The 22,872-nt window shown below is 42.4% G+C and overlaps 1 protein-coding gene and 1 non-coding gene across 3 annotated transcripts; one reads left to right on the plus strand and one right to left on the minus strand.

Moving 5' to 3' along the window:
• Positions 1 to 797: 797 nt before the first annotated feature.
• Positions 798 to 22,872, plus strand: ZNF45 (zinc finger protein 45). 2 transcript variants are annotated; one of them, XM_053655723.1, is made up of 6 exons: positions 798 to 885; positions 4,600 to 4,720; positions 10,928 to 10,974; positions 13,662 to 13,788; positions 14,507 to 14,602; positions 19,230 to 22,872. In XM_053655723.1, exons 3-6 carry the CDS (start codon positions 10,960 to 10,962, stop codon positions 21,053 to 21,055), a joined length of 2,064 nt encoding a protein of 687 aa, XP_053511698.1. In that variant the 5' UTR covers positions 798 to 885; positions 4,600 to 4,720; positions 10,928 to 10,959; the 3' UTR covers positions 21,056 to 22,872. The 2 variants fall into 2 exon arrangements, with proteins under 2 accessions (XP_053511698.1, XP_053511699.1); XM_053655724.1 differs by lacking the exon at positions 4,600 to 4,720 and having other exon boundaries at positions 853 to 885.
• LOC119054448 (U6 spliceosomal RNA) lies at positions 7,104 to 7,208 on the minus strand. Its single transcript, XR_008389811.1, has one exon. It is a non-coding gene; the product is annotated as a U6 spliceosomal RNA (small nuclear RNA).

Here is a 22,872-nt window from a genome sequence, read left to right on the forward strand (position 1 = left end):
AGTGACAGAAGGTTTAGCTATTGCTAAGTTGATTGTCATATTGTAATATATAAGTGTATTGAATCAGCGCGTTGTGTACATTACATGTTATATATGCCAATTATATTTCAGTAAAAAGTGCAAGAATTACGTGATGTGATTCCTTAATTTGAACTCAAAGCAGAATTTTATTCATGATATTCTATAGCATGGACCTTTGCTATACTATGTTTTCCCCCATTTCCTGCCAATGCAAGAAAACGAAAGAGAACCAAAAGCGAAGAATTTTGCTGCTACTGTTCACATCCTGTTTGATGTGATTAAAAAAAGGTTTGTTCAATGTAGTTCAGCCTTTTATTATCTCTATTTTTAGCTCACACATGACACTTCTTTATAATTATTTTTCATGTTTCCAACTTCCGTCAGTTGTTAAAAGGAACAATGAGAAAAAGAAAACGCTACCGAGTTCTACAAAGACCGGCTAGTTCATTTGCATTCCACCTGCTAATTCAAATAGCAAATTTCTTGCTGGTGGGAAGCTCGGCCCCACAGAGGATTCTGGGATGTGTAGTCCCGTCGCTTCCGGGATTGGAGCGCTTCTGCCCCGGAAGGCGCAGATGTGTTACCTGCTCCCACGGAAAAACGATTGCTTATGGTCAGGTGTTATGCATATATGGAGGCATTTCGACTACCAGGGGCTGATGATACGAATCCTGCTGTTTTCCTGGACTCCGAGAAAATGGATTCAGGCTGTGGGTTTTGGAGTCGGCACCTTTGCCTTGGTCGGTGGCAGCTGACATTGTTCTCCTTTGGGATGCCGGGAAATGTAGTCCATGAGGTCCGCAAAGTAGAAGATAACTTCCGCTGCAGGAGGTTGAGCTCGCGGCCTCCGTTCCTCTCTGGGAGGTGAGTGAGCTCCGGGATTCTGCAGCCTCATTCAAGTGTTCTGACTTGCTCGTGGGATCAGCTGGGCCGGACCCCCGTGCCAGAATAAAATTATTCTGGCACCGCGGTCCGAGGCAGAGAGTGGGTTTGAGGGGCCGGGCGAGGCGGGCGCTTGCCTTCCCCTGGCCCGAGCCCCTGCGTTTGGGGCGTTTCGCTAGAACCCAGGTTAGGGGCCTACGGGAATCACCTAGGGTTGGAGGGTCTCCCCGGCCGTCCGCTGCTAACCCGCCTTCCCCCACCCTTTCCACACTCTTGTCACTATCCAGCCATATAACACTGGATGAGAACTTTAATTTCTCTATGCCTCACTTTCCTTTTCTGTAGAAGAGAATGTTAGTACAAAGTTTGTATTTATTTTGCGAATCATTGGTATAGTACAAGCGAAATGTTTTGACAGTTCAGGCATCTGGCAAGGCGTGAGCTGTTAACATTAGTATTGTAATCAGAAAAGTATTCCTTTTCTCTGGAAGTTCCTCGAAGTTCCACTGGCTCTTTCTGATCCCCGCAGAAAAGTAGGCTATGCCCAGGCTACTTATGACCCGTTTTTAAGAAAGAGTGAGTGTCACAGATATCCACTGGTGTTTCCAGGATGAGGCAGGATCGTGGTATATGCCAGCTTCCTTTCCTTTCCTATCCTATGCCCAGCCCTGAGTTCTGAAAGGGGGCTGTAGAAAGGAGGTGCGTGAGCCCGGGGTCCTGGGCAGCACCGTCCCACTGCAGCAGGACTTAGCATTCTCTTCCTTGTCTGTTCCAAGTGGTAGAAAGTATTTTATTCATTAGCAAATGTTTCTGTTACAAAGGTGATCGTTTATTGTTAAATAATTGTGACAATATGTGGAACCTATACAGGACATGAGCGCTGGGCATAATAATTAAACAGTGAGTGCTAAGTATCATTCTGAGGGCTTTATAAAAATTAACATATTTAACCTTCACAAGGCCCTGTGAAGCAAGTATTGTTATGACCTCTACTTTGCAGACGCGGAAATAAAGAGAGAGCAGTGACATAACCATCACACTGCTTGTGAGCGCAGTAGGATTTGCATCTAGGGCTTGCATTCCGTATATTTTTGTACATCCTGGTCCCACAGTTTCAAATCCCAAAACTGGAATTAGGAAACAAAATAGAAAACAACCTACAGAAATATTCAACCATAGGAAACTGGCCGCAAAGTAGTCATTTGGGATCAAATTGTGGAGATAGGTTGGGATTTTATTGTAGAGGATTTTGAAAGTAGGGTAAATGAGTTCTGACTTACTCATAAGTTTTTGAAAGCATTTAATTTGATTTGTTTTAATATTTGTAGTCCATATTCTGATTATAGTAAAAGTGCACACTAATTGTAATGAATTCAGATAATACATAAATAAAGAAAAACATTAAGAATTACCCATAGTATGCCCTGGCTGGTGTGGCTCAGTGGATTGAGCACTAGCTGTGAACCAAAGGGTCACTGGTTTGATTTGCAGTTGGGGAACATGCCTGGGTTGCAGGCCAGGTTCCGGCACTCGAGAGGCAACCACACATTGATGTTTTTCTTCCTTTCTCCCTCCCTTCCCCTCTCTCTAAAAATAAATTTAAAAATTATTTTAAATAAAGAATTACCCAAATACTAGAATATAGACAATTATTAACTTTTAAAATACATGTCTGTTTAGCACTTTTAAAATATGTGTGTGTATATTTATATATATATTTATTTATTTCTATTTGTGTGTGTGTGTGTGTGTGTGTATAATGACATTGTTACCACACTATTTATAGTTATCCCCTGAACTTTTTACTATGGAAATGTCCAAACACACCAAAAGTATAGCATAATGAACTTCTGTGTAACAATCACTCGGCTTCAATCCTGGCTAATCTTCTTGCTTTTTCTTCTTCCCATGTACACATTTCTCCCCCTCTAGTATTTTAAAGGAAATGTCAAAGTCAGTGGGATGTAAAAATTACCATAAATCCTTTATATATGATGACCAAGGGAGGAGAGATTGTGTTAGTTTGCTAGAGCTGCTGTAAGAAAATACCACAGACTGAGTAGCTTACGCAACAAATTCATTTTCTCAAGTTTTGGAGCTGAAAGTGCAAATCTTTCCTCTGTGGCTTGCATGCTCCTCCTGTCCCTGTGTGCATCCAAATCTCCTTTAATAAGGACATCAGTCAGATCGGATTAGGTTCCGCCCTATCGCTCTTGTTTTAACTTAATCACCTCTTTAAATGCCCTACCTCCAGATACAATCACATTCCGAAGCACTGTGGGTTAGGGCTTCAACAGATGAGTTTTGGGGCACTCAACCGATGACAGATGTTAACGGCAACTCTGAAGTTTCTACTCTTAGCAGTGTTACTTGTATGACAAAATTAGAAAGACTCAGGGAAGTACAATGATGCTTCTTTTTATCCTTAGGAGTTATTCTTACCACTTAGAAGTTATTCTTGTATATTAACTTTCAGTTTCGTCTCTCTCTCCTGTTAGGCTGCAGGGACCTGTTTCATGAATCTTATCATAGTCCTCTCAGAGTACCCAGCGCAAGGGCAGCAGAGAGGAGTTAGTTACCCAGTGAGTAAGCATGATTCACGTAGCCGTCCAAAAGGGTGCTTACAGCCTGGGATTAGAGAACAGAAAAGAAAGAAAATAGATATCCACATTCCTTGTCTTTTATTTTACTTTTGGTGGGTTGCAGAATCTACCAACTTTCTGAGTATTTAAAAGTTGATGCACAGTTATGCACAATATTGTCACCATCTAAAACAAATTTCCTTAGAGACACTTTATGTTCATGTTCGATTTTGTGTTTATTGCATGGGAACCAAATGGGGATGGCGAGAATGGTCCACATATGTTGGGCCCCTCGTACGACTCAGAGAATTTCTAGTGCTCTCCTGTACTAACTCATTTTTTTTAAAGATTGTACTTATTTATTTATAGACAGAGGGGATAGGAGGGAAAAAGAGAGAGTGAGAGAAATATCAATGTGTGAGATATATATCAATTGGCCCACAACCCAGGCATGTACCCTGACCAGGAATTGAACCAGTGACCTTTTGGTTCGCAGGCCAGCACTCAATTCACTGAGCCACACCAGCCAGGGCTCATTTTCTTTCTTTTTTATGACAGTGCTAGTATGAGTCTCATTTTAAAATGAAGAAACAGGCACAGACAGTTGAATAAATGACTTGGAGGCATAGTCAGCAAGGCGCAGAGCCAGGATCAAAGGTCAGCAGCTGGATTTGAAGCCGAGCTCTAGTGCTCTCTACCTGGACAGCACTGAGCAGGTTACTTAACTTCTCATTTTACCTGTCCAGTAGGAGTAATAGCAATACCTATGTCCTGAAGTTTTTGTGAAGATTGAAAGAGAGATGAGCCAAGATTCGTGGAGCACAGTGGATTGAGCATGGGCTGCGAACCAAAGGGTCTCCAGTTCAATTCCCAGTCAGGGCACACACAGGCCTGGGTTGCAGGTCAGATCCCCAGTAGGGGGCGCATGAGAGGCAACCACAGACTGATATTTCTCTCCCTCTCTTTCTCCTTCCCTTCCCCCCTCTCTAAAACGAATAAATAAAATCTAAAAAAAAAAAGAGATGATATATTATAGAAAATGCTTGAAATATGTCTGGCGCATAGTAAATCCTCTATGTATTACAGACTAGAGTTGTCCTTTTTTCTCTTATAGATGAGTATACCACATGAAAAATGTTGCAAATTAGTGAAAGGACAAAAAAGTATTTGAAGGCATTCTTTTCTCCTCGAATTTCTGCTTTGGTACTTCAAGTCCAACATACAGTTTAGCAAAGGTGAGTAGCTTCCGTGATAACCATTGTTCAAACCTAAAACTAATTTGCTTTCTTATGAACTTAGAGAATCCCTGGGGGGTGTTTGTATGGTCCTTACTGCTTTAAAAAGGTCTAAGTCTGTTGTATCTAATATTGTAACCATTAGCCACATGTGACTTTTGAGCACTTGAAATGTGGCTAGTGCTAATTAAGACACACAACAGATCTCAGACTTAGTATGAAAAAAGAATGTAAACAATGTCAATAATTTTTATATTGATTATAAGTTGAAGTGGTAATATTTTAGATATATTGGGTTAAATATTATCATTAAAATTAAGCTTTTTTTACATATTTAATTGAATTTATTGGGGTGACATTAGTTAATAAATTATGTAGGTTTCAGGTGTACATTTCTATAATACATCATCTGTATATTTTTGTGTGTGTTCACCACCCAGAGTCCATGTGTCTACTAGAAACATTTAAGTGACATGGGTAGCTTGTGTTATATTTCTGTTGGCACAGCAGAAATGGAAGCCTCCCTTTTCACTCTGAGAATTTGCCTCCAGGGGCATTTACAAGTCACTCTTTTGCCTCTTACAACTCTAAGGGCATCTTACAATGGAGAGAAGCGGGTAATCAGGAGACCTGAGTGCCAGGCCCCGCCCCACCAGGCCCCGCCCCGCCCCACCTTGCCCCTGGCTTCCTGGGCGTCCTTGGGCGGTTCACAGAACTCCCAGAGAGGCACCACAGGGTAGTGCGTGGTTCTCAAACTTTGGTCACGTCACAATCTCCTGGGGACTTGGTGACAAATAGAAAGACTCAGGCCTTTCACTGTTTCACTGTGTGGAGCTCTGTTAGCTTTTTGGGTGATTTCAATGCTATTCTGATCACCTCCTATTCACCCTGTTTAGGAAGGAAGATAATTATTGTCTCAATCTTTAGAATAGTTAGGAAGATCGAATAACACGTTATCATGTCAGGCATTCATGTAAATGATGCCCTGGTAGGTAGCAAGTCAGCTGCTATGAATGTCAGCTACTGTCATTTTTATTGGGAGTATTTTGTGACTGGCCCAGGTTTCCTTGTGGGTAAAATTAGGTGGTTAGAGTTGGTTTTGGTGCCCCCTCTGATCCTAACAAACTTTGAATCTAATCCTTTTTATTAGCATCAGAGAGGAAGAGGAGCTTGTAATTTGTGTTCACCCTTTAATTTTTTCCCCCTTGGGCAAAAAGGCAGTTTGTCAGGGTTAGTGAGACGGAGGTGAAAACCCCAAAGTCCGGCTGAACCTAGAGGGCTGTTTTTTGGTCAATTTTACCCAGGTGTGATCAGATACCAACAGCATCAACATCATCTAGGACACAAACGGAGATTCTGAGTCCCCATCCTTGGTCTCCTGATTTAGAATTTTTGGGGGGGGTGAGACACAAGCAGCTGTATCTTTTTCTTTTTTAATTTTCTTTTTTATTTTTTAGAGAGAGGGGAAGGGAAGGAGAAAGAGAGGGAGAGGAATATCAATGTATGGTTACCTCTCACACACCCACTACTGGGGACCTGGCCTGAAATCTAGGCATGTGCCCTGACTGGGAATCAAACCAGCGACCCTTTGGTTCACAGGCCGGCACTCAATCGTCTGAGCCACACCAGCCGGGGCAAGCAGCTGTATCTTCAGAGGATCTCCAGTCGATTCACAGACCATTACAGTTTGAGAAGGATTGGTAGAAAGAACAGACTTTTCATTTCTTACAAAAAATATTTTCTGATTCCCTCTGGCTAAATCACACCGCCTTTGATATTGGGTATCAGGATGGCCTTTTCTCCCTTGATTCAGGTCTCTGCTGAAACGTAAAAGCGGCCTTCCATCCGTGACAAAAACTTCGTGGGTAACGGCCCCTCCTTATGCGTCCTACCCTGCCTTACAGTTCACAGTGCCTCTCACTTGTCATTGGCTTGTTGTCATCCTTGTTCCCCATTATAATATCAATGCCACCAGGTCAGGGTCTTTGCCTATTTTGAATTTAGAAGGAAGTGACTTCTTTTAATTTAATTTTATTTCTAATTTTCAGGTATTATTTGAAACATTAACAATCTTCTCTTTAAATGCAAAATAACTGATAAAAAGAAAAACATTGAAAAACATATCATACTCTACTAACCCTTTGCTCCATAACAGACATCAGCCTTCGGTACTTGCTTTTAGGTAATTGGGTGGGGGGGGGACCCTTAAAACTATTATGTTTCTCCAAAAGAAACAAAGTTGAGGTATTCTATTTAACAGAGGTGTGATCTCCATCCAAACTGGTTTCTCAGCTCATTAACAGCCTTGTTACATGCTGTTCCCATCCTTTCCTTCTAGAGCCGATCTTGGTTTGAGCCTGTGTTCCTAAAACTGGCAACAGTCACAAACATGGACACTCCGTGGACTGTGCGTGACTCCTGCACAGGGGCCAGGCTACTCTTCTCTGTATCGTTTCAGTTTCACCTCATGTGCCGCCGAAGTGAGCACAGGAGTGGTTCTTGGTGTGGCTGGCTCTCTGCTGACAGTCTCCCTGGCCCGGGGCCTCTTCCCCCTCAGAGCGCATGTCCGCTGGGAGAGGAATCTGTTTGCAACTTGATAGTAGTCTTACTCCTCTCTCCTCAAGTCCTTTGCTGCTTTCCTGCTGCCCTGTGGATATAACCGGGATTCCCTTATCAGGGTTTCAATCCTGCCTTCCTGTGGTCCTTTTCTGCCTGTTTGTCCTCGCTTACGTTGCAACATCGGTTTCTCTCGCAGTTTTTCAGTAATTCTGCTTCTCTTTGGCTAACAGAACTCGGTCATCCTCCCGGGAGCAGATCAAGCTGCCTTTATGTAGAACCCGCTCCCCTCGAGCGCCGGCCTTCAGGCCTGTGCCTCCAGAGGACCCTGGTCACTCCTCTGCTACTTGGCATGTGTAGTATAAGTAGAAGACTGGGTAATTGTGTCTCTTTTAATAAGATTTCCATAAGTGTTCAATGAATTAATCAACATACTTAATGAAGAATTAATGTCAGCCTGGCTCAAGTCAGTGTTGCTCAGTTGGCTTTAGCTTTGTCCCATAACTAAAAGACTGCAGTTGCAATTCCCAGTCTGGGTGCAGGCGCCTGTGACCCCCAGTCTGGATGCATGCGATCCCCAAACACCTGATCCAGGTGTTGATCCCTGCTCTGGATGTGTATCGATGTTTCTGTCTCTCCCTTTCTCTCTAAAAGCAGTGAAAAAGAAGAAAGTCCTCAGATGAGAATAAAAAGAAAAATAAGGCCTGGCTGGTGTAGCTCAGTGGATTGAGCACAGGCCTGCGAACCAGACAATTGCGGTTCGATTCACAGTCAGGGCACATGCCGGGGTTGCAGGCCAGTTCCCTGCAGGCCACTTCCCAGCAGGGGATGCATGAAAGACAACCATACATTGATGTTTCTCTTCCTCTCTCCTTCCCTTCCCCTCTAAAGATAAATAAATAAAATCTTTAAAAAAAAAAAGAAAAACAAGTTAGCCTGTGTAATGCTAATTATGCAGGCAATAAAATAATTGTTCTTGATATTTCGATGGACCCATTCTGTGGATTTTGCAACAGGATTCCATGTAGGCATGTTTTAAAAATGGCATTTTAAAAAATCTATAGGCTCTTTTCTTTCTAAAGGTGATCTTTTTTAAAATCTTTTTCTTTTCTTTTATTTTTATTTATTTTTCAAGTACAGTTTTCTGTCTATTTCTCCCATCCCAGCCCACCCTGCCCCATGCTCCCCACCTCCCTCCCATTTCCACCCCCTTAGTTATTGTCCCTGTGTCCCTTATACTTGTTCCTCTAAATCCCTTCCCTTTTTTCCCCTAAAGGTGAGCTTGATCTTGCCCAAGGATGGCCACTGTGGTGAAAGACCCAGAGGAGAAACGTAGAGATAAAACCCCTGCTCTCCAAGTCCTCCAAAGTAGGATCAGCCTCAGATCTTACAACTCAGAGACTGTAGGTCAGTCCATCTAGGCTCCCCACGCGCCTCTGCCTGACGGCGGGTTCATTCCTCAGGACACTGCCAAGCGGTTACTGTGTTACAGGAACTGTTCTAAGTGCTGGGGCCATAACTCGGAGAAAGCAATCACAAGGGAGACTTTCCCCCAGAGCTGATGGAAAGATCTCCCTGCAAATCATTCTTAACTGAACAAAAGTCGCTGGGCAAGTATAGAGCCAGAACAAAGTGAGTTACAAATTCCAAGGGTATTTTCTTCCAAGACTGGAGAGTTTGACATTGCCCTTTTCCATACGAGGGTTCTTCTATCTGAAGTCGAAGGACTAATCATAATTAACTAATAAATAATAAAACAATAGTTAACTAATGATAATCTCTTAACTTGGGCATCTTACTCTCAATTCCCACCTTTCTCCCTGCCCCGCCCCCAGTCAGATTTTTACCCTGAGAACTACAGGGAGAACTTGGGTCAGAGCCACCGTGTGTGGTCAGGCGGGGCCCTCATTGTGCAGGGGCTCCAGGAGGGGGGAGGGGTACAGGTATCCAGATTCCAACCACTGTCTGCTCACCAGACTGTGTGGCTGCAGCCTCCCCGAGGCAGGGGTGCCTTGACTATGCAAAGTAGCCATACAGATGACTGTGAGTGAGTGCTAAGCTGCTGGACACTGTTCCAGATGTTTTATGTGTGGTCCCCTAGGCTGACTGACCTCCCTATGCAGTTTTAGGACGTGGTGGTGATTTTTGTCATTATCCCCAACATTCAGATCGGACATTGAGGCACACAGGACTAGCAAGTCCCAGATGCCAGTATTCAAAGACCAGTGGTCTCGCCGCAGAGCCTACAGCCTTCACAGCTCCTTCCTCTTCTCCCTCAAGCAGCCACTTTGGCTTCCCCCCCTGATTCTGTCTCTCCTTTATCCCTAGCTCTCAATCCCTCTTTCCTTTTCCAGTGATCCCTCAAACTCCCATCTGCTTATATTTGCCTTTAGGAGCAACAGAGAGACGAGGTCCAGGGTACTGGCCCTGCTGCGAGAGCCTCGGCTTCCCCATCTGTGAAGTGGGAACAGCAGTCCTCATCCCCCATTGACTGAGAATGTCCTAAAATGCCAGGGGCTGTGCCAGCGGCCTCACATGAATGAGCTCATTTGTTCCCCACAATAATCCTGGGACGGACATTCTGTTTTTATCCCCTTATTACAGCCAAGGATAGGCCCAGAGGTGTAGGTGACTGGGCCAGAGTCACACGACGGGCACAACAGTAGCTTCTTCCCAGGTACGTGGGAGGTACCTTAATGAAACAATGCCAAAAGCTTCACGAGGTCCCCAGCATGTCCTTGGTGCTTATTTTATGTGAAACATTGACATTTTTGTTATTTAGTTTTATCAGGACTGTGATTGCCATAGCTTGTTCATTTAAAGGACATACTGACTGATTACCTAGCTTATGGTTAAATAAATCCTGCAAAGTCACAGGTCTATCGTTTCTTTTCATCTCCATGATAGTCTTTTTTCTAAATTATTTTTTTTAAGATTTTATTTATTTTTTAGATAGAGGAGAAGGGATGGGGAGAAGGAGAAAAACATCCATGTGTAGTTGCCTCTCACACGCCCCCTACTGGGACCTGGCCTGTAGCCCAGGCATGTGCTCTGACTGGGAATTGAACGGGGAGCTCTTTGGTTTGCAGGCTGGCGCACAGTCCACTGAGCCACACCAGCCAGGGCTCCATGAGAATCTTTTTAAGGCCCTACTTTTAAAGTAAATTTGGCAAGAACTTAACAGCTTTTTAAAAACAGTCACCCACCTAGTCAAATTCATAGAAAAAAGACAGTGTTCAGCAGGAGCTGAGGGGAGCGGGGTGGAGGGTTATTGTTCGATCAGCACAGCGTTTCCATGCGGGATGGTGAGAATTTTCTGTAGATGGGTCATGGTGATGGTTGCACAGTATGAATGCACTTAATGAATATACAACTGAATGGTCAAAATGGTAAGTTTTCTTATGTGTGTTTTATACAAGAAAATTGTCTATGTAACCTTAAATATTATTGCAGAGGCATCAAGTTACGTATGAAAAACCAGAGAAAAGACTGGGTCTGGAACCCAGTCTGCGCTCTGCTCATCAAGCCCCCCACGCCCCCCCAGGGAAGGGGCATCATTGCTTTTTCACGTTAATGAGCCATGTGGGTTCGTGACATCCTTGGCCAGAATCTAATGGCTTTTTTTCTCCTTCCCCCTTGTGCCTTCCCAAGACGCAGCCCTTCCCCAAAAGAAGGAGGACAAAATGACCAAGTTCCAGGTGAGTAGGGCGTGCCTGTCTAGGTTTTGAATTGTCATCTCATTTCTCCATGAGTAGACACATTCTGTTTTCTTTTCTGGGGAAGGATTAAACAGAACACTAGACATGTGGGACCTTCTCAGGTGCAGTGAAAAAATAAATCTCCTGCTTTACTACTGTTTTCCTTACAAAATGTCTGTTTTCATTTTTCCATGTTCTTTTCCTCACATGCATTGCTAACTTTAAAATATTTTATTTATTAATTTTTTTAGAGAGAGGGGAAGGGAAGGAGAAAGAGTGGAAGAGAAACATCAATGTGTGGTTGCCTCTCACACGCCAGTGCCCAACCCATTTAAATTATTAAAAAAAAAACGAAAACAAAGGCCCCCTACTGGGGACCTGGCCCACAACCCAGGCATGTGCCCTGACTGTGAACTGAACCCGTGATCCTTTGGTTCACAGGCCAGCACTTAATCCACTGAGCTACACCAGCCAGGGATATACTGTACATTTTTAATGGCAACTACATTCCCTTGAATTGATGTACTCTGTGTGTGTCTGTCATAAGTTTTTCTCATTCATGGACATTTAGGTAGTTTAGAATTTTTACTGTTTTAATGAGTGTTGTAATACCACTTTTCCTATTATGACCATTTTCCTCAAAAGTGAATTTGGAAGAGCTTGCCATTCTTTGTTCTTCATGTTTAGGAACTCCAAATTGAAAAGGCACGTTTGGTGTGTGGAAACGTGGGTATTTTGTGTGTAGGATATCTCAGTACGGCCTGGTGCAACAGGCCCTAACCAACAAATCACACAGAGAGAATATTGTTAGGTGTCTTTTTTTCTTTAAAGTTTCTTAAAATCAAAGTTATTAATGCACATAGTGTAAAGAGTCAAATAAAGGTGGTTTTATAAAGCATTAGGAGAAGACACAGCTCCTTGTCCGTATCCTTCCCATCTGCCCCTCCCCCCAGGCAGCCACTCTCAACTCGAGCTGATAGTTTTGGTGCTGAGGGAAAGAGGATGTCTCTCCAAAATATGCCTCTTTCACATAAAAAAACGATTTCGAGAGGAAGACAAGACACAGCAAAGGCAGGAAAAGCTCTCCCTACCCTTACCCCTTTTCTGTCTAAAGGCAGAATATAAATTCTCCTTTTCTTGAGGTAGTACTTATCCTTCCAGAGATGCACCAGAAGACTCTGCAGACAATCCTTACTCCATTAGTTCCCTCCCATGTATTTCCCTTCCAACAGTTTGCCATCTTTGGAAGCCTAAAACTGATTTCCTTTGTCTAGTTATTTCTGTACAGAGTTGTTCTTTGTTGATGCTACACAAGCCAGAGTTCTAACCTGCTCCTTTGAGTTACTTTTCATTGAGGTTTCTCCCACATGATGTGCACTGCGTGTATTAATAAACTGTTTGGCTATTGTTAACTGGTCCAGCTGAAAACCTAAGATGGGCAAAATTTTGCCTCCCCTATAGTGTCTGCTCCCACCCTTGGCATTGTCTGCATTTTTTACAACGAGTGTGCATTGCTTTGTTATTCTTATGTGGTCTGCAGTTAGAGTGGGTTGCCAGGTTTAGCGCAGAGCATCCCCAGGCGTTGCAGAGTGCCCCAGTGGTCCCTGGGTACTGGCCAGCAGCTCCTCCAGCGCTTGCTCCCTGCAGTTGCCATGGACTAGCAGCACCTCCCCGATCCAGTCCTGCTGGAAGCCCATGTCACTGAACTGTTCCCAGGGGTTCAGGAACTGCCCTGCCTGGCTCTCAGGGAACTGGAACATCTCCATGGCCTCCTCCCCCAGGCCCTCCTCGTAGCCCTGCCTCAGCAGCCGGTCACAGGTGCTAAAGTCGTTGAGAAACTGGCTCAGGCTCTGCTGTCCCATTTTCTGCAGAGCCACGATGGCTCTATGCAGGGAAGACCCCAGGGCAACCACTGGCCCAAAGAGGTCTTGCTCCTCATTGATGAATTGATGAGATGAAGGATTGTCTGGCCCAAAATGTCGATTGTGTCAAAGGTGAAAACTCATGCGGTATGCAAAGCCATGCAAGACTAATAGCAAAATATGAGTGAAAATATTTATGATATATATGCTAAAGAAACAAAACTTAAAATCTCTAATAGAAATGTTATAGTCATAAGGTAAAAAAAACCAATCGGAGTATGAGCAAAGAACAAGAACAGGGACTTAAGAAAAGGTAAAGATGGCCAGTAAATACATGAAAGTATGATGAGCTTGTGTATTACCAAATAAGGGCAAATAACCAAAATAAGTTGTTTTTTTACCCGGGATTTAAAAACATTGGTTCTATCCAATGTTGTGTATGGTGTGGAGAATCAGGAATGCTTATATTCTGAGCAGGATAAAATAGGGGAAAGTTGAAAAGAAAGTCTGCTATTTTACATAATTTTGCGGAAGTTGCATATTCTTTAGCATTATAATTTCACTTCTTGAAACATCCAAAGAAAATAATTGGGAGCTAATATCCATGTGAAAAGTTGGGGTTTTTTTTCAGCATATATTATGAAAAGAAAAAAGTAAAACATAATATGTATTATTTGGAATGTGTAACTATATTATGGTAAAATTGACTCTGGTCTCTTAGAATCTGGAACCACTTCGTACACAGTCTTTACGCTTTTCTCAGTGTTGCCTTCTCCCAGCGGAGGCTGGTGGTGAGATTGAGGTTGCCTGTGTTTGGTGTTGTAGGAGGCGGTGACCTTCATGGACGTGGCTGTGGTCTTCACGGAGGAGGAGCTGGGGCTGCTGGACCCGTCCCAGAGGAAGCTGTACCGAGACGTGATGCTGGAGAACTTCCGGAACCTGGTCTCCCTGGGTGAGGGCAGGCGCTCTGAACTGAACTTCAGTCCCCTGCGGTGTTTCTGTCCTTGGCTGTGTAGAACGTTGGTGAAGCTCTTCAACTGGTTTCCTGTTTTCTAAGCAGCCAGAGACACAGCGATGGCATTTTTCTGGTCTTCCTTCCCCAGTAAAGCGTGTTTTGTAAATGGGCTGTTAGTTGGCAGCGTGTTACATGTCATCGGCCTTTCTCAAACTGTGGTCATCTCCAGTGAGTAGGTCATGACACCCATTAGGAAACTGTGCCAGCATTTTTAATGAAGGAAAATAAGGGAGAAAGGGTCAGAGCCCCGGCAGTAACGGCACATGGGCAAACCTGCAGCCTGTGGCCAGGACCAGTGTGAGAAATGATGGAGAGGCTGTGATGGAAACAGATATTATTTTTAAAAATTTTAACAGTTTTATTGAGCTATGATATATATGCACACATACCTTACTGTACAATGTGATTCACCCATTGAGAATATGCAATACTTTTTAGTATATTACCAGATAGACGTTTTCCCCTGTAATTTATACTTATGTCTACATATCCAGGGGATTTTGCATAAAATATATCTCCTCTGGTGGGTCATAATTAACTGTTTGGAAAATACTCATTTTGATGTTCTGATGGTGGTGCAATGAGAAATCACATTTTTTAGCGATTTTGGCCTTTAATATATTAATTTTTAACATTTGTCCTTGCCTCTTCCCAGGGCATCAGTCCTTCACAGCAGATGTAATCGCCCGGTTAGAGAGACAAGGAAAGCTTTGGGTGGTAAGGACAGCCCCCCGGAGCCAAACCTCCTCAGGTGAGAGCTGTGCGACTCAGTTCGTCCTGCTTCTTGTCACCTCCACTGTCATGACGCTGGTCTAAGGCAGTGCCCAGTCTGTGGATTACTGCAGCCACGTTGGCACCATTCCCACTCTCTGTCTTGTTCTTTTACAATCAGTCCTCCACTTGAAGTGATTCATGTGAATGTTTGTCAGATCTTGACAGTCCTCTGCTCAGAACCTCCACTAGCTTCCTATTTGATTCAGAGTAAAATGCAAGTACTTCAAGTGACTTATCGCATTCCCCGTGGCCACTGCTCCCTCTCCCCTGTCCCTCTATAAATGTGACCTGTCGCTTTCTGCCTCATTAGTCTATAGACCGATTCCATCTAGTTTTGCCTCTTGGCCCTGCCGAACATGCCCCTGCCTCATAACCCTGTACTTGTTCTTTCCATCAGGAGCATTATTTCCCCTTGTCATTCTCTCCACCTCTCTATTACTTAATGTAGGGCTTTTCTCAAATGTTAACCTCGTAAGAATGGCCTCCCGGGACCCCTCTGTTCAGAGTACTTTCTTCCTCCACTGCCTTCCCTTACCCTGTCTTAGTTGGTGTCCGAGCACTGATCACCACTTAACCATATTAACATTTATTTTTACTTATCTTACTATATTCTCACTGGATTATAATCTCAGGAGAAGAGAGATTCTGTTTTTCTCATCGCTATATCCTTAGTCTGTAGAACAGACTTGGAAGAAGACAGGTGTGCTATAAATGTTTGTTGAATGAATGATGGTTACATGGACCTTTTTCCACTGGTCTCTGAGACCCTTAAAGAGTCGTAATAAAAAAAATGTGAGATGAAGGCATCATCCAGAACAGTTTATCCCCCTGAGGAGTGTTTGAATTTATTAGGTGTCTTTGGATCTTTGTAGATATATATCCACTAAAGCACACCTAATGAAAGCTTAGCTTTTGCCCTGGCTGGTGTAGCTCAGTGGATTGAACACGGGCCTGTGAAGCAAAGGGTCGCTCGTTCAATTCCCAGTCAGGGCACATGCCTGGGTTGCAGGCCAGGTCCTCAGTAAGGGACATATGAGAGGCAACCACACATTGATGTTTCTCTCCCACTCTTTCTCCTTCCCTTCCCCTCTCTCTAAAAAATAAATATGTAAAATATTTTTTTAAAAGCTTAGCTTTTTACTTTTAACCAAATTAATTATCGTTTCCCCCTTGAATTTTCTGCAACCTTTCGTGGTAAATTATACTTTCTTGGTAAAGAACTGCCTTTTATTATTTTTTTATTATTATTTTTTAAAGATTTTATTTATTTATCTTTAGAGGGGAAGGAAGGGAGAGAGGGAGAGAAATATCAATGTGTGGTTGCCTCTCGCGGGTCTCCTGCTGGGAACTGGCCCACAACCCAGGCATGTGCCCTGACTGGGAATCAAACCACGATCTTCTGTTTCGGGAGTAAGATGTCTGGGGGATTTAGGCTGACTATCACCCCTTAAAATATTAAAGAGGGGCGATAGCCTGATATTAAAGAGTGGATTGAGGCCTGCGCTCAATCCACTGAACTACACCAGCCAGGGCAACAACCGCCTTTTAGAATGAAGGTTCTTGAGATCCCCTTTATACAGAGATTCCTTTACTGCTTCCAAAGCACCTCTGATTTTGTTGTTGTTGTTGTTATAACTTGTCAAAAGCTACTAAATTTGCTCTGGTTGGATAGCTTAGTTGGTTGGGTGCTGAAAGAATGTGGCTTTGATCCCTGGTCAGGGCACATACCTGGCTTGTGGGGCGCATGTGGGAGGCAGCCGTTTGATATTTCTCTCACATCGATGTGTCTCTCTCCCTCCCTCCTCCTCCTGTCTCCCTATCTCTCTCTCTCAAATCAATAAACATATCCTTGGGCAAGGATTTAAAAGAAAAAAGCTATAAATTTATTTCAAATTTAATAAATCCTGCCTTCAGCTTGAAAAACAGTGGTGTGGTCCATATAGGAAAATGAATCTACATCCATCAGTTTGACAGTCCACTTTCACACACATTGTTCCTGGGGCCCTGAATATGGATTCCTACTTGAAAATGGAAAAATTTTACACAAACAGAAAGGAAGTACAAAAGGATTGCAAAAGCTAAAAGTCCATAGGCCTTGTGGCCACTTTTATACCTTATACTTTTTTCCCCTCCCAAGTGATTCTTGCCATGAGTTTGTGATCAGCATGATTTTCTCATCGGCGACAACCACTCCACTTAGTTCAATCCCTGTCCTATTATGGCAACTATTTGAAACAACTCTTTTACATTTGTAATATAAATGTGAGTTTAGACTCATAAAGAAGTCAAGCTGGGATTTATATACCCATTCAATACTTATTTATTTATTTACTTACTTATTTTAAGATTTCTTTTTTATTTTTAGAAAGAGGGGAAGGAAGGGAGAAAGAGGGGAAAAGAAACATCAGTGTACAAGAGAAACATCGATTGGTTGCCACTCGTACAACCTGGCCCACCACCCAGGCATGCGTCCTGGTGGGGAATTGAACCACTGAGCTTTCAATTTATAGGCCGGTGCTCAATCCACGGAGCCACACCAGCTACGGCTCAACATATATTTATTGAACACTGTGTCAGGCAGGTTCTGGGAGTGGTGAAAAACCAGTGAATGATGTAAAATGCCTATCCCCATGGACATTGCATTCAAATGGGGGAAAATATAAAGGACACGGTAATATGTCAGATGGTAAAATGTGTTATGTACAAAGAAGGGAAAAGTGAGTGGAGATTACCAGGGGTGTATTGTAGATAGGGAGACTCTACGATTTGTTTTTGGGTAGTAAAAGGCCTCACTGATGAGGTGTTACTTGAAGAGAAACCTGAAAAGAAGTAGCAAGCTGTCTGGCTAATTGGCAGAGCAGAGTTCTAAGAACAGAAATCTTCTGTCCAGTGTTGACTTGGAGAATCAATTCTATGTCCTATTTATTACATTCCACAATAGATTATCTTCTAATTTTTTTACCATTCCCCCCTCTTCAGGTTATAGGAACTTCAATTGCTAGGAGGTTTGAGGGTAATATATATTGTTACTGTGAACCTTTATACCTCACCCACACCACCAGTTGTCCTCCTGAAGGATATTTCTCTGGCAGAGGGGAAGGAGTACTCTCTGCTTACACTCTGAACATTAGACACTTGGGAGATAAAGTATTTTCTCCCAAACGTGTCTTTCCAAACAGCCCATTGCTTCTATGGCTCCTAATATTAGAGTAAACTTCCAATAAAGTAATTCAAAGCAAAGGTTTCCAACATTGCTTGGGGAGCCCTGGCTGATGTAGCTCAATGGATTGAGCACTCACTGGGAGCACTGGTGCCTGGGAACCCAAGGGTCACCAGTTCAATTCCCAGTTAGGGCACATGCCTGGGTTGTGGGCCAGGTCCCCGGTAGGGGGCGTATAAGAGGCAACCACAGATTAATGTTTCTCTCTCTCCTTTCTCCTCTCTCTAGAAATAAATAAATTAAATCTTTATTAAAAAGAAACATTGCCTGGGGGCATCTCCTCTTCATCTGTCTGTAAGGGTTTTACTATACATTTTGTGCATTTTGGTCGGATGTGCATGCAGTAGGCAGAATGGAGAAGGCTTTTAATAAAGTACAGTGTCATTTTTATGAAGATTGGGAAGTAGTTTCTTTTTCTTTTTATCCAAAACAAATTTGTAAAAACTGTATTTATTATACTGTGTATAAACCTTTTATACTAAATAAATTTCAAACTACATTCTTCTCAGAGATGTTTCTAGTATTTCTGAGACCTTTTCCATGTGTGTTTTGTACAGTGAACCCATTTTGAAAAAGCAGTGATGTAAGCAAGCCAGCCCTAATGGATTACTAAAGCATCTCTCTGTTTTTATTTTAAAATCATAGGGTTCTGCTTTTGTATAACGCTTGTACATCTAGCAATGTAAAATGCTGACACATTTAAAAAAACAGAAATGAAGTAGAAATTCTGAATTTTTTTTGACTCAATGCTCTTATGTTTAAAAAAAAAAGAGAACAAAATAATGCAAGACTCAGAATTTGGGTGTGGTTGGCATGTCTCACTTCATTTTACTTTTTGATCTGCTGCCTTGTGTACCAATGATGATATGGCTGAGCTGTTTGTGCTGCTGCTGTTGCCATAGCCATTTAATTCTGCTAGGATCGCAGCTGCAGCTGCCTGTGACTACATGAAACTTCCTACTGCAGCAAGATTAATAACAGCAGCATGCTGAGCAGATAAGGCCTTTTCTTGACTGATTGAGCCTTGTTCAAAATCCTGCTCCACTGGCTGTTGAATATGTGCAGTTGTGGGTTGCTGAGGTTGTTGAGTTGTCTAAGAAATATTTTTCTTGCTCTGCAGCCACCAAATTTCTAACTTGCAGCTCACTTATGAAACTTGGTACTATTCTAAATCAGTATCATTAATGCATCATGAACGGGATCCTGGTTAATGCATCTGTTGGTTTTTGGAGTCATACAAATCAGAGAATATGATGCATGATGATAAAAATTGAACTTTCTTTTGGTTCAGTAAAGCCATAGGGTGTAAGCGTATGGTTATAACCTTGACATTTCCAAACAAAGCATTCACGTACCCATCTCCAAATTCTCTTTATTCTTTTAGGAGATAAGACTCTAAATAACATGGAGATTATTCAAGAAGTTGGATTAAAGTACCTTCCACATGAAGAGCTTTTCTGCTCACAAATCTGGCAACAGATTACCAAGGATTTAACCAGATGTCAAGATTTCATTGTAAATATTCAAGAAGCTGGCTTTCAGTTGGACCAACAAGCTGATACCCTCTGTAAATATGAGGAATTTGGTAAAGCCTCTAATCAGAATTCACACCTTCAGGTTCACCGCAGAGTCCACACTGGAGAGAGACCCTACAAAGGCACAGAGTGTGAGAAAGATTTTATTGAGGACTCATGTCTTCAAATTAGTAAGATGGCCCATGCAGGAGAGAAGCCCTATAAATGTGAAAAATGTGAAAATGCCTTCCGTCGGTTTTCAAGTCTTCAAGCCCATCAGAGAGTCCACAGTAGAGAGAAATCATACAAGTGTGATACGTCATGTAAGAGCTCTAGTCAGAAGTTACGTCTTCATCATTATCACCGAGTTCCTACAGGAGGAAATCCACACAGATTTGAGGAGTGTGGGAGAAATGTTGGGAAAAGCTCACATTGTCAAACTTCTCTGATAACCCACACATTAGAAAAACCTTATAAATGTGAAGAGTGTGGGGTGGGCTTCAGTCAGAGTTCATATCTTCAAGTCCATCAGAGAGTTCACATGGGAAAGAAACCTTACAAATGTGAAGAGTGCGGGAAGGGCTTCAGTTGGCGTTCACGACTACAGGCTCATCAGCGAATCCACACTGGCGAGAAGCCATACAAATGCGACGCATGTGGCAAGGGCTTTAGTTACAGCTCACACCTTAACATTCATTGTAGAATCCACACAGGAGAGAAACCCTATAAATGTGAGGAGTGTGGGAAAGGCTTCAGTGTGGGTTCACACCTTCAAGCCCATCAGATAAGCCACACCGGAGAGAAGCCATTCAAGTGCGAGGAGTGTGGGAAGGGCTTCTGTCGGGCCTCAAATCTTCTGGACCATCAAAGGGGCCATACTGGGGAGAAACCCTATCAGTGTGATGCATGTGGGAAAGGCTTCAGTCGTAGCTCAGATTTTAACATTCATTTTAGAGTCCATACAGGAGAGAAACCCTATAAATGTGAGGAGTGTGGGAAGGGCTTCAGTCAGGCTTCAAATCTTCTGGCCCATCAAAGAGGCCACACTGGAGAAAAACCATACAAATGTGGTACCTGTGGGAAGGGATTCAGTCGCAGTTCAGATCTGAATGTTCACTGTAGAATCCACACAGGAGAGAAACCCTATAAATGTGAGAAGTGTGGGAAGGCCTTCAGTCAGTTCTCAAGTCTTCAGGTGCATCAAAGAGTCCACACAGGAGAGAAGCCATATCAGTGTGCAGAGTGTGGGAAGGGCTTTAGTGTGGGTTCACAGCTTCAGGCCCATCAGAGGTGCCACACTGGGGAGAAACCATACCAATGTGAGGAATGTGGGAAGGGCTTCTGTCGGGCCTCAAATTTTCTGGCTCATCGTGGAGTCCACACTGGAGAGAAACCATACCGATGTGATGTGTGTGGTAAGCGCTTCAGACAGAGGTCATACCTTCGAGCGCACCAGAGGGTCCATACGGGAGAGAAACCATATAAATGTGAGGAATGTGGTAAGGTCTTCAGTTGGAGCTCATACCTTCAAGCCCATCAGAGAGTTCACACTGGAGAAAAACCATACAAATGTGAGGAGTGTGGGAAGGGCTTCAGTTGGAGCTCAAGTCTTATAATTCATCAGCGTGTCCATGCTGATGATGAGGGTGATAAGGACTTTCCTTTATCAGAGAATTCATACAGGAAAGAAGCTTGATTAACTTACAGGTTTTAATACCTCAAAATGGGTGCTGAAATAGTCCAATTACCAGACCTGTTACAGAAGACAAAACATTTGTTTTGTGAGTCAGTGTTTCAGGCAGAGCCCAGCATGTCATAATGGTTGGGTGACCACGCAGCAGTGGACCCTCATGAGAGTGGAGATAGAACTTCATGCAGGAACGATGTTTAGTGGGTATTACACAGAAGAGAGGCTTAGGAAGGACAAGTCTGGTTCAGAGTTTACCAATAATACTAAGAGGGAAAAACCAGAAATTTATTACCCTAGAATGTGTGGAAATGGTAGTGACTTTGTTAACTGCCATATCTACTCAGCCTTTTTTTCAGTGCCTAACACGCAAGTGTTCATTAAGTGTTAAATGAGTAAAAGAGAGGACAGCTATATTTGAAATTTTTATTCGGTTCACCTCCAGATATTTCTATAAAACTACTTAGGAGAGGAATTCTGCAAGGCTTAAAGGACATTTAAATTACTAAAAACACATGGGAGCAGTTTACCAACCTGTGGGTCCTGTGAACTGGTGTTTATCACAACAAAGGTTACAACACATTTGAAAGGTCCAGAAATTTATTCAAGGTGTTGTGACCAGCACTTCTGTATGCTAGCAACTGAAGTGTAATTTGCATGCAGTATGTGCATAAATCTCAAGTTTACAGATTCATGACTTTTGACAAAGGTGTACACTTGTGTAACCACCAAGACCAATATGTACAATATTTCTGTTAAACCAGAGTATTTCCTTGTACATATTTCTAGGCAATCTGATCTCCAGTGGTGACAACTGTTACGACTTCTATCTCATAGATTAGTTAGGTCTGCCCTTGAGCTTCGTATGAGTTCAATATTTACTCTTGAATTCCTTATGCACTCTTTTGTGTCTAGATTCTGGATTCTTTTGATCAAATATATGATCATCAGTAGGTTCAGAGAAAGCATTTGACAAAAATATCTCTTCGTGGTAAAAAGTCCTTGGTGAGATAAAAATCATCTATGAAAAATCTTACAAGCTAACCTTCTGTAAAATAGAATCTGTGCTATATCATTTCATGTTTTGGCAAAAGCTTAATTGTCATTACCACCACAATGGAGAAAGTCCTTTGTACTCTTGTAGTCAATTCTTCTTTCCATTGCACCCCCAACATCCTTAGCAACTGCTGGCCTGTTCTCTGTATAGTTTCCCTTTTCTAGAATGTCATATAAATGGAGTCATACTCTGTAACTATTGAGTCTGGTTTCTTTCACTTAACAATGCTTCTGTGTTTAATCAGTCTTGATGTATGTTATCAGTAGTCATTCTTTTAATGGCTGAGTGGTATTCTATTATATGGATGTACCATATTTTTTATCCACTTATGACACCAAGGATATTTGGGTTTCCAGTTTTTAGTGATGATGAAGAAAGCAGATATAAAAATTTACATACAAGTTTGTGTGTCAACATATTTTTTATTTACACAAGGGTGTAAAGTAAACACAAGGGTGGGATTGCTGAGTTGTATCATTAATATGTTCAACTTTATGAAAAATTGACAAGCTTTCCTAAAATGGTCATAACCATTTTGCATTCTCACCACCATTGCCTATCAGAATCTTGCTTTTGTTTTTAGCATTGCATGGGTTAGTAGTGGCATGTCATTTTGGTTTTAAGTTACATTTTCCAAATTACTATGATACCCATCCATCTTTATATATGAATGTTTACTATTCATATACCCTATTTCCTTTTGTGAACTCCTGTTGATTTTTTTAGAATTCTTTATATGTTCCGGATACATGTTCTTTGTCACTTACGT

This window comes from Artibeus jamaicensis, unplaced genomic scaffold, assembly GCF_021234435.1.
Source record: "Artibeus jamaicensis isolate MK-2021 breed Jamaican fruit bat unplaced genomic scaffold, CSHL_Jam_final scaffold_11, whole genome shotgun sequence".
NCBI lineage: Eukaryota > Metazoa > Chordata > Mammalia > Chiroptera > Phyllostomidae > Artibeus > Artibeus jamaicensis.